At 39.3% G+C, this 12,771-nt stretch overlaps 1 protein-coding gene across 2 annotated transcripts in view; it reads right to left on the bottom strand.

The window, feature by feature from the left end:
* Positions 1-7,311: 7,311 nt before the first annotated feature.
* Positions 7,312-12,771, bottom strand: part of LOC131313548 (uncharacterized) — a 43,273-nt gene continuing 37,813 nt past the window's right edge. The window contains exons 1-3 of one of the 2 annotated variants that reach the window (XM_058341916.1): positions 8,510-8,961; positions 8,037-8,397; positions 7,312-7,898 (exon numbers count right to left, since the gene is read on the bottom strand). In XM_058341916.1, the coding sequence (XP_058197899.1) occupies positions 7,490-7,898; positions 8,037-8,397; positions 8,510-8,831 (1,092 nt within the window). In that variant the 5' untranslated portion in view covers positions 8,832-8,961 and the 3' untranslated portion in view covers positions 7,312-7,489. Of the gene's footprint in view, positions 7,899-8,036; positions 8,398-8,509; positions 8,962-12,771 lie in introns of those variants that run through there. The other variant, XM_058341914.1, reaches the window with a different exon arrangement.

Raw genomic sequence — 12,771 nt, 5'->3', positions numbered from 1 at the left:
TTGAGTTGGAATCTTGAAAATGTTTAACAAAAACCCTAGATTGCAAAGTTTGAGCCAATAGATCAAAGAAATCTAATGCTTCAACGGGTTCTTTATCAAACAGTTTACCATCGCACAACACATCTATGAAAGCATGACTCTTGTGAGAAAGTCCATCATAAAAATAGTTAGCAATTTAAAAATTTTCAAAGCCATGATTCGGGACCGCAATAAGCAAGTCCTTGTATTTTCCCCAACATGCATAAAATGACTCATTCTCTCTTTCAGCAAAAGTTTGAATTTGTTTCTTGAGAGCAAACCAATTGGTAATGGTCATACGACTTTTAAAAACATTGGCGTCATGAGGGGCTATGCAAGAAGGCGTGAAAATTTGATTGGGACAAAGATAATCTCGCAAAGTCTTATGCGGTGTGATGATTTGATTAGGACAAAGGTAATCCCGAAAAGTCTTATGCGGTGTTTCCCAATTTGCCGCCGCCATTCTATTAGATAAATAAGATATAAAGTAAACAGGCTAGAGGGGCTATGCCACCACCTCTTTTCTCAAAACAGTTCTGTGGGGTTCTGCCACCGCCACGTTATATGGACAATAAAAGAAAAGGCAATTGATGCTCAATCTAGCTTCATTACACCTCAAGTCGAATTGATGGCTCGGTTAGAGGTATCCGCTAAATCCAGTTCAAATTACACAAAGAAAAAAAAAAAAAAACAAACGGAATACTTACAGTGGTTTGTCGAACCTCCAAATAAGCTATATAAAGAATTCCCCGGTAACGGCGCCAAAAATGCTTAGTCTCGGAACCTCGCCTTCCAATAAGGTTGAAACACCCCAAGCGTAGGGCTAGGTCGTCGATAGCATAATATCCGGAAGTCCGGGATCGTACCCACAGAGAATCGAAATATAGCTAGTTTGGATTGTAGGTTTATACGGTAGAGTGCGGCGTTCAAGACGGCTAACTTGATTTTGCTTTAAAAGTGAAAACTAAGGAAAAGACTAGAAATGAGCTTAATTAACTTAAAAGAGGCAAGTCTAGGGATCGTCCATCCCTTGACAAAGGCCGCTACCGGTTCTCGATTATAACTCAAGCGAGAGTCACGACCGCGTGCTCACGCCTGAAAGATTTAACTTTAATGACTACGTTTATCAAAAGACGTGATTAAACGGAACTAAACAAACCTATTTTTGCTAATGTATTTAACACGTAGGAGGCCACGAGCCCTCAAAATGTCGCTTGCCAAGACCGCTTGACTAAACTTCATATCAAGGAGTTAACACCCCTCGCTTAGACCAAAATGGCTAGATTAACCTAATTCCGAAAATCATAATTTTAAGCCCGAATGTTTGAGAACCAAATAACAACCTAAGTCATTGGAAAATATTAGCCCCAGACTTAACCGAAAAACTACTCACACATAATAAAAAGACTAGAAAACATGCTTAAGAAAGGAAACATGATTAACCGATAAAAACGGAAATAAACTTGATATTAGTAAAGATCTAGTCCATACAAGCAACTTTAATAAATGAGAAATTAACAAACGAGAAAGACTTACTAGTGTTCTTGAAGGAAATAACTAAGAAAGCTTGAAGCTTTAATGGAGTCCTAGAAAAATAAAAATGACTTAAAGTGAAAAATGACTAGCTTAGATAAAGAGGAGAGAGGGAGACCCTATTTATACAAGGTGGCCTTACTCTCTCACAAAATATCCTAAAAGTAGCCAAAAGTGGAAAATAACCCAAAAGTAAAAAATAGAAAAAGCAGCAAAAACGTGGCTGTTTTCTGCAGTATGAACCGGTACAGGCCAATTCCCATTACCGGTTCAAGGCCTTCAAACGGGCTGAAAAACATAACCTCTGGACAGCATGAACCGGTACTGGGCAATCCCCAGTACCGGTACAAGATTGACAGATTTTTTAGGCAACTTCGCGGACGCGGTCCGGACACTCCCGAACTCGGATTTGGGTGTTCTTTGGACCGTTGGAAAGCTAGTCGAGCCTACTTTCTAACCCAAGTGGTTTGGATCAAAAGTAATTTTTACATCAAAAGTTATGACAATTCTACCCTCAGCACGTCGGAAGATGAGTAGCTTTAGTAAAATCCTCACTTCTTCTTCAATTCCCTTGACCCTTGGGCGACCCGAGCAACCTTCAAACCATCTCTTGAGCACCACAACGGGGTGACACTCGGCCTTGAGAACTTGGTTGCATCTGAAGCTTTCCTTGACGTTCAAATGCACCTTATTTATACGAATTACCTAAAAAACACAAAAACCTACCTTACGTGTAATATCACTATAAAAGCTAAATAAACGCAAGTTAAACCAACATAATACGGGACTAGACGCACCAAATATCTACAATATTGGGTGCTCATCATGTGGTCCTTATGGCTGGTTAGAAATGCTTCTGTGTTTAACAATGCTACAACAAGTTCTGGGGAACTGGGTGAATTGATCAAAACTAGAGTTGCAATGTGGGCAAAGGCAAAATTTGACATAAAGGTGTATTCGGTGGAGGAATTTAGGATTTTTTTGGATGGAGTTCGACTGTTGAAATTGTAAATTGGTTGGGTAGTGAGGCGTGTGCCATCCAACTATTTGTTGGAGGGTTTTATTTCGCTGTTCTTCTTCTTTTCTTCCGTTCTGCTCGAGCAAGTGTTTACTGTGCTCGAGCCTCCTCGATGTATCCTTTCGAGATGGTATAAAAGTTTCATTTCTTTGCCGAGCAAAAAAAATAAAAAATCTTCTTGGACATAAAGGCTGGCAAAGACACTAGAGGGGATCAAGTGTGATGCAAGCTAGGAAGTGTGTTGGAAAAGAAGAAACGCGCAACAAGGACAATTACAAACAAATATGAACTAGAGGTACTTCCTCAATGAACACACAATTATGTGAAATCTCTCAATTTTTCATTGATCAAATTATAAACAACCACTTTGCCCTAAGGCTTACATCTCAATTTATAATAGTAGCATTACTACAATATAAAAAAGGAAATAAAACATATAGAAATAAAATCAACCCTAATTCCTCTTGACTAAGCAACCTATAAAATAGGAATTAATACTAGGTCAAAACAAACTAGGAAACTAACTTCAAATTGATTTTTTCCAATCCAAACTGTAAGCAAGAGTTTGGAAAGTGTGAAGAACTAATTTCTACCAATAGAACAAATCTACCTTCCTCCTGGATTGAAAAACAATGACTTTTGCATGTAGTGTTTTTAATAAACTACCAAAACAGGTCAAAAAATTCATTACTCTATTCAACTTCACCATCTTCAAACATGGTAGCTTCTTTTTGCAATAGTTTTTGAATTCTTTTTTTATAATTTTTTCCACCAATTATTCATCAAAAACTGGTGGCTCACTCTATCCGCTACTGAATCTGCAATAATATTTGAAGTGAAAGGGCACCCAATGATAGGCTCATCTGCCGCATTAACCTCTAGGATTTTTCTGGTGTCAAGCTTCCTTGGAACTCAAGAAAGTTGATACGCAGGGAATGAAAATGTATAATGGGTGTTGTCATTTTAAGCCTATCCTGTCTTTCGATCTGTATCAATGAAGGCAATGGAATTTCAAAAGAAAAGCGTTTTCAAGCCAATCCAAGATCCAAATTGTCAGAGTGATCAATTGGCAAGAGCCCAAGACCCGTTTTCGTGATAATATCGTGATACCTGATAAATAAGAGGCTTGTAAGACTTGAACCATGTACCTCTTCGATAGAAGAACTCCACTAGGTTAGCTAGCTTATTTTTTATGTAAGTGCTAGATTAAAAATATATTATATATCTAACTATACTTATCAGGAGTCCTAATTTTGATCCAAAATTCGGAGGTTTAAATATGTTGCCTTGCTCGTCTCGGCTCAGAGCCGGCCCTACTTGACTGTTCGTGGTTTCTTGGCTTGACTTGGCTGCTCTGGGCTTTTTCAAACACAAGTTGGTAGACAAATGAGTTTGAGGGGATGTTAGAATAAATAAATAAATATATATATAAATATATATATATATATATATAATAATAATGTCGTGATATTGAGATTGTAATTAGGATGATTAATTTTCTTCCATAGTTAATTAGTATGATTTCCTTCCGTAATTAGGCTCCCTCTCCTATATAAATAGAGGGCTCATTGTATAGTGAAATTCAATTCAATAAAATATTTCTTCTTTCATATTTTACAATTCTAATCAAGAATTAAAGTGTAGCAGAAGTTTTTCAAAGAACATTGGAGGGCAGTTGGAACTTCAATTTTCGCAGAATGCTCTTTGCTTGGGAGGAACAAGAGTTAGCCAATCTTTTGGTATTTTCCGGCAATCTGCTCCAAATGTACATGAGGGTAATGAGGATACATGTCATGACACGGAATTAATGCTTCCACTACAAGCTAGCTACATGAGTCTAATTCTGCCCCTTCGCCGTCATTGTCCCCCGAAAAGCAATTGTGGTATAGCATTGCTCCACCTAGAGCTCAGTTTTTTGGGTGCCTAGCTAGCATGGCGTGGAAGGGTTAAATCTTTTGAAAGGTTGAGGCTGGATGTTATTCAAGCAAACGAAGGTCTGTGCATATTGCTCTCCAGAGTCATCGATACTCATTCTTCTTCTGTGCAAGGATGTTTGGAAGGTATGGGCGGCTCTTATGGATTGAGGGGTCTGATCGATTTCGATGGTAAAAAAAAATTAATTAATTGTGTTATTTAGATGGATCACTTTGGCTTAAACTTGTAAGCTCCGTAGGCCGAGCTCATTTTTGATTGGCAATTTCATGACACAACACACATTTATATGTATCCCTGATTGGTCACGAAATGGCTCAAGGACTGAGCACGAGCGTGTCAGGACTTGTCTCGTCCAACGTAAAGGACCGGATGCCCTTTCTGACTTCGTAACTGTAGCGGCGAAAGTGCTGCGATCCTAAGGGCTGGATCACAGTGATGGTTCGTGGTTTTGCCTCAACGAGCGAGAACTTAGCAATTTCTTAACCGTGTAGGAAAAGAAGTAACAACGTAAAATAATTTTATTATGTCGGAATAATAAAGTTTGAGTATAACGGGAATGTAAAGAACCCAAATTACTTGAAGAAGTAATTGAGTTGGTACAAGAAAAGTAAAATAGATGCTTTACTTGAAAGATTTTGATTTAAGCGCTGGGCTTGATTGATGTGTGAACTCTTTTTTATTCTTGAAAACTAGTATTTATAGGCTTCCAAAGGTCTTCAGGGAATTGGAGGGAGATTTCCCGCCTTCACCATATTGTGCCAAGTGTCCCATGAACCTCTGTTGGCCGAATAGTGCACACGTTCTTCTCTGGTCATGGGTGGTTACCAAAGGTACTTGGCCATTTTGACAAGTCAAATAGCCTTTAAAAAATACTCCCTCCGTCCCAAAATGTTTGTTCGGTCCGCAAAACGAGGTATTAAAAATAATACAATTTTTGCAAGAAAAAATCAAAAGTTTTTTAACAACTTACTAGATATCAATGAGTATTTTTAATTTGTGAAAAAAGTTTGAATTTTTTCTTGAAAAAATTGCATTATTTTTATCACTCCGTTTTGCGGACCGAACAATCATTTGGGGACGGAGGGAGTAAATAACTGCTTGCCCACCTCCTTTTACGTGGTGGAAAAGAAAGCATGGGATAATTGCTTCTTTTTTGCGTGGGAGTTAAGAACATGGGCCATTTTAGTTAATCAAGGGAAATGATTTTGTTACTTTCTTTTTTGTTAACGCCACTTCCTTACAAGTGTATTTTTGCACCAAAAATACACTTGTAGGAGAATAACGTTAACAAAAAAGAGAGTGGCAAAATCAGCGACTTTAAGCAAATGACCTTTAAACCCGTAACCACCCACGTATTCACCTCCACATTCTAGAGAACATTCTGGAATTGCTCACTAATGACTATCGGCCTCGGGCTTAACAAATTAAATTTAGAAAAAGCAAAGCCCAATTGAACTCAAGCCCATTATTGGGTTGCACTAAAATTAATTAGGCCCAATTGGAGATAACCTTGGCCCAATAATAGTAGCCCCAAACAACTCTATTTCTTGGCCCAATTCAATTAAATAGCCCTCTAACACTTGTCTAGGACTGGATGTCAAAAACGGGTATAAACAATCCCCATACTTTGATCTTTTTGATATTTGTTATATATTGTATAACTTTGTGGAATAGAATCAATAGTTTTGGGAATGAACAAATGAGAGTAAGGTGTTGGCCAGGAGATTCGACAAGAGCAACGGCAAGTGTGCAAGTTTCTAGAAAGTGGCTCGTGCCACAATCCGGCACAAATCCAGCCTAGTACAGTTCTGCTCAGCAAGTGGCTCGACGTCTGGCTCAAGCCACTTCTGCACGTGTTAGAAGCGTTATTCATACAATAGTTAGGTTAGAACGTTCTTATGCCTTGGATAGCAGTCGCACAACTATTGTTTAGAGCGAGGGAACATTTGAGAAGCGCTTTTTCTTTGTTTCTTGGAGCAGAAACTCTGTCCACACAGACATTACATGTACAGATTGTGCACAAATTTTTTTTCGGGGGCCACCATGGGTCCCACACAAGTGATCCAAACCGTTCATTGAATGTAAAACACTTTTTCAAAGGTCTCCGTGAAACATAAGCTTAATATGATACTTATATGTGTTCGATCCAATTATTTAACTTTTCATTTTATTGAAATCTCAATGAAAAGTTAGATGATTGGGTCAAAAACTTATAGGTATCTGATTGAGCTGATTTTTCATAGGAACCATTGAAAAAGTGTTTAACATTTAATGAACGGCTCAAATAATTTGTGTGGGATCCGTGGTGGCCCCACAAAAAATTTTGTGCACAATCTATGCACTTTTATGTGTGTGGGTAGGCTGGTCCTTCTTGGAGCATCCATGAGATCGACGGATCTTTGAGCAAAGATTTCAACTCCAAGAAGTTCCAATAAACATTGAATTAACTTAGTTTGTTTTGATTCCGGTGGATTTCTGGAAGAGTATTGGAAAATTTAGGAATTCGATGCAGCGGTAGTCAAACACTTGATGTGATGAGCGAGGAGTTAGCAAATAGGTCTCAAAGTCAATTGGTGAGGATTCACTATTGTGTTTTAGAGGTCTTTCTATAACCAAACAACAATAGTATTTAGTGTTTGATTCATTATCGATCATGGTTTTTATCCTTTAAGGAGTTTTTCACGTATTTCGTGCCTTCATCGTATTTTGCTTATTCTCTACTATGTTATTGGTGATTGGGAGAATAGGAAGTTGGGTTTTTCAAAACTAATATGAAAATTCGAGCTCAAATAGAAAAAACAACAAAAAAACAAAAGTTGGCGGATGACATTGAAAACTGAAGCAAATTACAGCGAGTGCAAATACAACCCGAAACAATGGCCAGACATCTATTACAGCACTAGATTCTGCCCCTTATTCAATGCAAGAAAGACAAATATCCTTCCCATGCAAACATATATAATCTCAGAGATGAGACAGTTTTATTTATTTCTTGCAAACAACTCCTGTCCCATCCATCCCAGTACTAGCGCATTCCAAACTCCCATACTCAAAACTCTTCGAAGAATTGAGCCCACCAGTGAATTTGGCCACGGCGCAGTCGGTCGAGAAGAGAGCGGAACTAGCATATTCCTTGGCACCACCAACAACAGGCATCAATGCCCCCATCTTGATCCTGCTCACGTAGTTACTGCGGTAAGTCTGGCCCAAAACGCCGTCTATTCCGCCGCTCAACGAGTAAAATTTGAAGCCCAAGTCCAAATGAGCAAAGCAATCTTCTTTGGTGATTCCGTAGTTATGGATCATGGAATCTTTTTCAGTGATTGGGACCACTGTTGCTTTGATTTTGAAATTCCCTTCCACTTCAATCACCACACCATTAACGTCACTAGACCTGCATGCAAAATTAAGCATGAGAACTGGCAACGTCGTTCTCAACTAGTATTTAATAGGCAATTTTAATATTACTATTAAAAATGGTCGATAAATACATAGAACTTTGGAACTTGAAAAGTACTCCAACAATATATACCTGGTGAAGGAGATGCTCGGTGTGGTGCTTGGCCGCCACTCGGCGCCTTCGGTCGCCGGAAGGAAGATGGGTTCTCCGTCGAAAGCGAGTGCGAGTCTATCAACTGAATCATCCCAAGTTGAAGTCTTCTGTGCACCGACAAAAAGTCGGTGATTGTCGAAGAGAATTCCAAGTGACTGGACCCAAGTGAAGTCCCTCTTCATGTTATCGTTTCGCCTTCCGATGAAATGAGCGTTGATATGAAGATTGGAATCGGAAACAATGCAAAAGTCTTGGTCCTTTTTGCCGTGGAAGTAGAAGGTCAGTCCATCACCACCAACGAACCGTGGGTCTTGGCAAAGTGCTCCCGGCAAATCGCAAGCTGTACGTGCGAGAGCAATTTAATTTACAATTAGCACAAAAGAAAATGAAAGATTAAGCAAACGAAACGGAGATGTTTTTCTGATAAACATATTGGGGAACAAAAGACTTACGGCAAATAGCTTTGCAATTGTTACAATCAGACACACAAGTCCAAGGACAACGAAGAGGACAAGTGTACGTGCCCCAGCATAGTTTCGTTCTGCATCGGCAGGTGCCTTGTGAAGGAGGGGGTGGCTGATGATGCTGATACTTTGGTGGCGGAGGTGGTGGATGATGATACTTTGGTGGTGGGGGAGGTGGTGGATGATGATACTTTGGTGGTGGTGGAGGTGGCGGATGATGACCATGGTCTCCGCCAGCTGCGACAACCACCGCGAGGAGGAGGAAGAGGATGCCTACAGATAGGCGCACCATAGCTGTTGCCCCAACCATTGGGTCTATGGCGCAAATCGTAATATCAAAGGGAGAAGAGTGTGATCGATAATTGTGTGCATTATAGTTCTATAGGAACCCTCCTTTTATAGGAGGTTTTTTTGAGATGTGCCATGCACTTAAAGCCATGCATGCCAATTCTTCCTTTGAGATCACATTATTTACTGGTTTCTTTCCAAAAGTCAACCGCGCGCACTTTCGTTAACTCTACCTGGCACACTCAAAGGCATACATATTACTAGATCACTCAAAGTAATAGTCTTGTGCATGCAACGTTAACTGGTGAACATAATTAATGTGGAAATTAAGAATATATAATTAAGCATTCAGCCTCAAACTTATAAAGTTACTCCTACATATATACATCATATTCTTTTCAATTGTATTCTCCTCGTGCACAGTAAAGTCAATTCCTCCGCTTTTCTTCATCTGCAAACATAGTGTTAAAGAATTTGTGTTCTTATATGTGATTGCTTCGTTTCTGGGCCTCTCGTCTCTCTCGTTAGAAGAAAAGCAATAAGAAGTTTTTTGCGATCAATTTTGCATTCTGGATATATAGCAGTACCATACATTATGCACGCCATGGGTCCTGCAGACAGTAAATTTTAATTTGAGGAAGAGTAATTACACAACTTTTTCTCCTTTTACTAGCCAAGTTTATTCCCAAACCAGATTTTGTAATTCTCATGGACTCGTAGCAAAGGCTAGTTTCATAAGCATATCGATTTACCCACGCTAGAAATTATTCTAACAGAAAATCCTATATATCGTTCCTTAGATTGTTGGAGAAAATATACACAATAGGAATTTCTGATAGAATAATAATTCTAGATAATATTCGTCAAACAAATTCAAGAAACCAATTAGATAGCTAGAGAAAGGATTAGAAAAGCCTGTGGGTGGTTGAGGCACGTGATAGCGCTCTCCTAAGGAACAATATACTCCCTTCTGTACTGTGTTGAATGGTACTCCTTTCCCAAGATATAACGACCTTTAAGTTCTCTTTTGTGCAGCGAATCAAACTCACAAACTAATGTAGTTTTCCGACACTCGAAATCCAAATAAAATATGTATATCAGAAAAAGGATGGCCGAATGTATTTTTTCGGAACAAAAAGCAGTAGGTAGGAAATATGTGATAATCACTCATGTGTATGTCTGTAAAGCCAGAGAGAAGGATATTGAGAGATTTTGTACGGGTTTATTCAGCCGAAAATAGGGATTACATTTATAGGCAATATATGCAACCAACTAGCGCTAATATATGCAACCAACTAGTACTAGTAAAATAGTTTTACAACTAATTACCCTACGTTTACTCTTTTCTTGGGGATTAGTCCTATTAAGAGCACACCTAGTATAACAGGTAGGTGACAAAACTCATCTCAATGACCAATCAAATTAATGTATATGTAAAATATTAAATTAGTAACAACAGAAGGTTATATGGTTACTTAGAAGACAACCAACCACCAAAAGATAAAAACAAAGAAGAGAGAACAAACTCCAAGCCATATCCCCAAAATGGTCAGGCAAAGAGTTACAAGTTATCACGCACCAACAAATTGTACGTAAATGCCCAAACCAAGACAATCCCCCAACACAATGAGTAAAATGCCAACTGAGCTAGCTTCTTGTTAATTAACCCACATGATACATGACACATCTGAAGAGCAAGTCGAATTACAAAGAGTTTTTTTTGTTGACAAAATAGACAATTTCATTGCTCATAAAGAACATAAAACTGTTCGGAGGCTACAAGATTCCAACATCCAGAGTCCGTCGTTGAGTACACAGATCTTAATGACCGGGTTATTCAAGACTGAAGTCACAAGGCATTGGGTGGGCACTCACCTATGCACATGAAAGTAAGCTCCGCACATGAAAGTAAGCTCCACACATAGATTTATAGTGCGTCGGTAATGAGTATACGGCAGCGATAACATGAGTAGTTTATGTGGGGGTGTTGATCCGGTTCCTTCTCTGGATCTACCAAGTGAATTGGATCCGGTCCCATCTCCCCTTCTCCTTAGGTGATCAAGTCCTGCAAAGCAATCACCGACTAGTAATCGATAGGCAATCCGATACCTAACTCAGTCTCAATTAGTAGGGAAGAATTACTGAGCTCTGAGTCAGCTAGTGACGGCTTACCTTTCTAGAATTTTTCGCTCGTTATATAGAGAGACAGTACTTTTAGGCTCCAAGTAAGCTTGTGCTATATGTCCGATGACGTCATTCATGATTGCGTATATATATGATTGCATGCATAGTTGAAATCCACATCACCGATTGAGCAATTTCAGTCGGTACCTACGTCGAGCCTAGCTGGCTGCTGTGTCACCGCGCTTCGGGTGATTTACACTATCGTTCCACAAGTTGGCTTCACGAGTTTCAAACCATTACGCCAACAGCAACGAAGTGCCCAACGTGACGCGGTTCTGCCCATGCGCAATCTAGGTTGTGGGCTTGTATCCCACTTCCTCAGGGCCTCAAACCTTGCTAGGTTCGGCCCACTACGGTTTATACCTAATGGTATAGTGAAATTATTCCCCTTAACAGCTGTTCTGTTTGCAAAAACCACAAAGATTTAGTGCTTCATTTTTATTTTATTTGTTTTTTATCCGCATTCAGCACTTCATATATTCACTTAGAGATTGTGAAGCTGCTAAAAATCTTTGGACCCTTCTACAAATGCATTCCGCAACCCCTTCTCCCCACTTTCAACAATGATATTGCTTTTGGATTAAAACAAACTCTCTTGCGCGCTGCACTCATCAGTTTGGTTTACACTGGAATGTTATCTTCCATCTGACCATTTGGCATGTCTGGTTTCGATGGAATGCAGTTATTCACCGTGATACTAATCTGCCTCCAACCAACTTAGCCATATCTACCTTGCTCTCTAAAGCCGCTGAGTGGGTCTTCATTGTCCAACCAACACTACCTTTAGCCGTAAGCCAGGCTAGCCAGCCTATAACATCCTGGATTGGATTGGGTGGTCACCCCACCTCCTTCCAACACTCTTAAACTCAATGTAGACGGTAGTGGTTCTTCTCCACTTTCTGAGGCGTGTGCAGGCGACTTGATTAGGAATGCAAATGGCAACTGGATCACGGGTCTTTCAAGCAAATTGGGTCTCATATCTGGTCTAGCGGCAGAAATTTGGGCACTTATGCATGGGCTCAAAATTCTTTTACAACGTAACATTACCTAGGTGGAGATTGGAACAGATGCTTCTAATGTCATCCAACTTATCAGCACAGCTACTAGCACTCATCTTCTCTTCAATTTAATTCTTGATTGTAGGTTCCTTTTGCAGCAACTAGGTAATCCACCGTTGAGACATGTCATGTGTGAAGGAAACAAGTTTGCAAATCTTTTAGCCCAAGATGCAAAATCACATCTTTTTCTTTATTTAGTGTATCTTTCAATTCCGTTTTGTATTAAGTCCCAAATTTTGGAGGACATTAGGGGTGTCACTTATCCCTGGACTTTGTCTTCGCGTTCTTAGTTTAATCTATTTCCGTACCGTTTTACCAAAAAATTAAAAAAAAAAAAAGAAAACATAAAAACAACCAAATTTTTTTATTATTGACGGGCGCCGCCAAGCTTCATAACCACCGGCCTTGCCCTGTGGCTCAACGCTCACTCACAGTATCATATAAGATTCTCCTACATGAACGTAATGTCAAAAATCTAGAGCCAAATGGATAACACAAGGGGAGAACAATACCAGATATTTTCATCTCTCTACTTTAATTCGTAGGAGGAAATCTAAAATTTCCATGCTGAAAAATTCTGAAAATATCTGGATTGAGAACACTGATGATATTAAAAATTTAGTTCAATCCTACTTCGTTGATCTTTTTGCAAGAAAAGATCAAACATATGGGGTGAACCAAATTATTAACAATCATAGTCAGTTATCCCTTGAGGATAAT

The sequence above is a fragment of the Rhododendron vialii genome, chromosome 13a (assembly GCF_030253575.1).
Source record: "Rhododendron vialii isolate Sample 1 chromosome 13a, ASM3025357v1".
Taxonomy (NCBI): domain Eukaryota; kingdom Viridiplantae; phylum Streptophyta; class Magnoliopsida; order Ericales; family Ericaceae; genus Rhododendron; species Rhododendron vialii.
The sequence above is the reverse complement of the archived record's forward strand: the minus strand, read 5'-3'. Positions and strand labels throughout refer to the sequence as shown.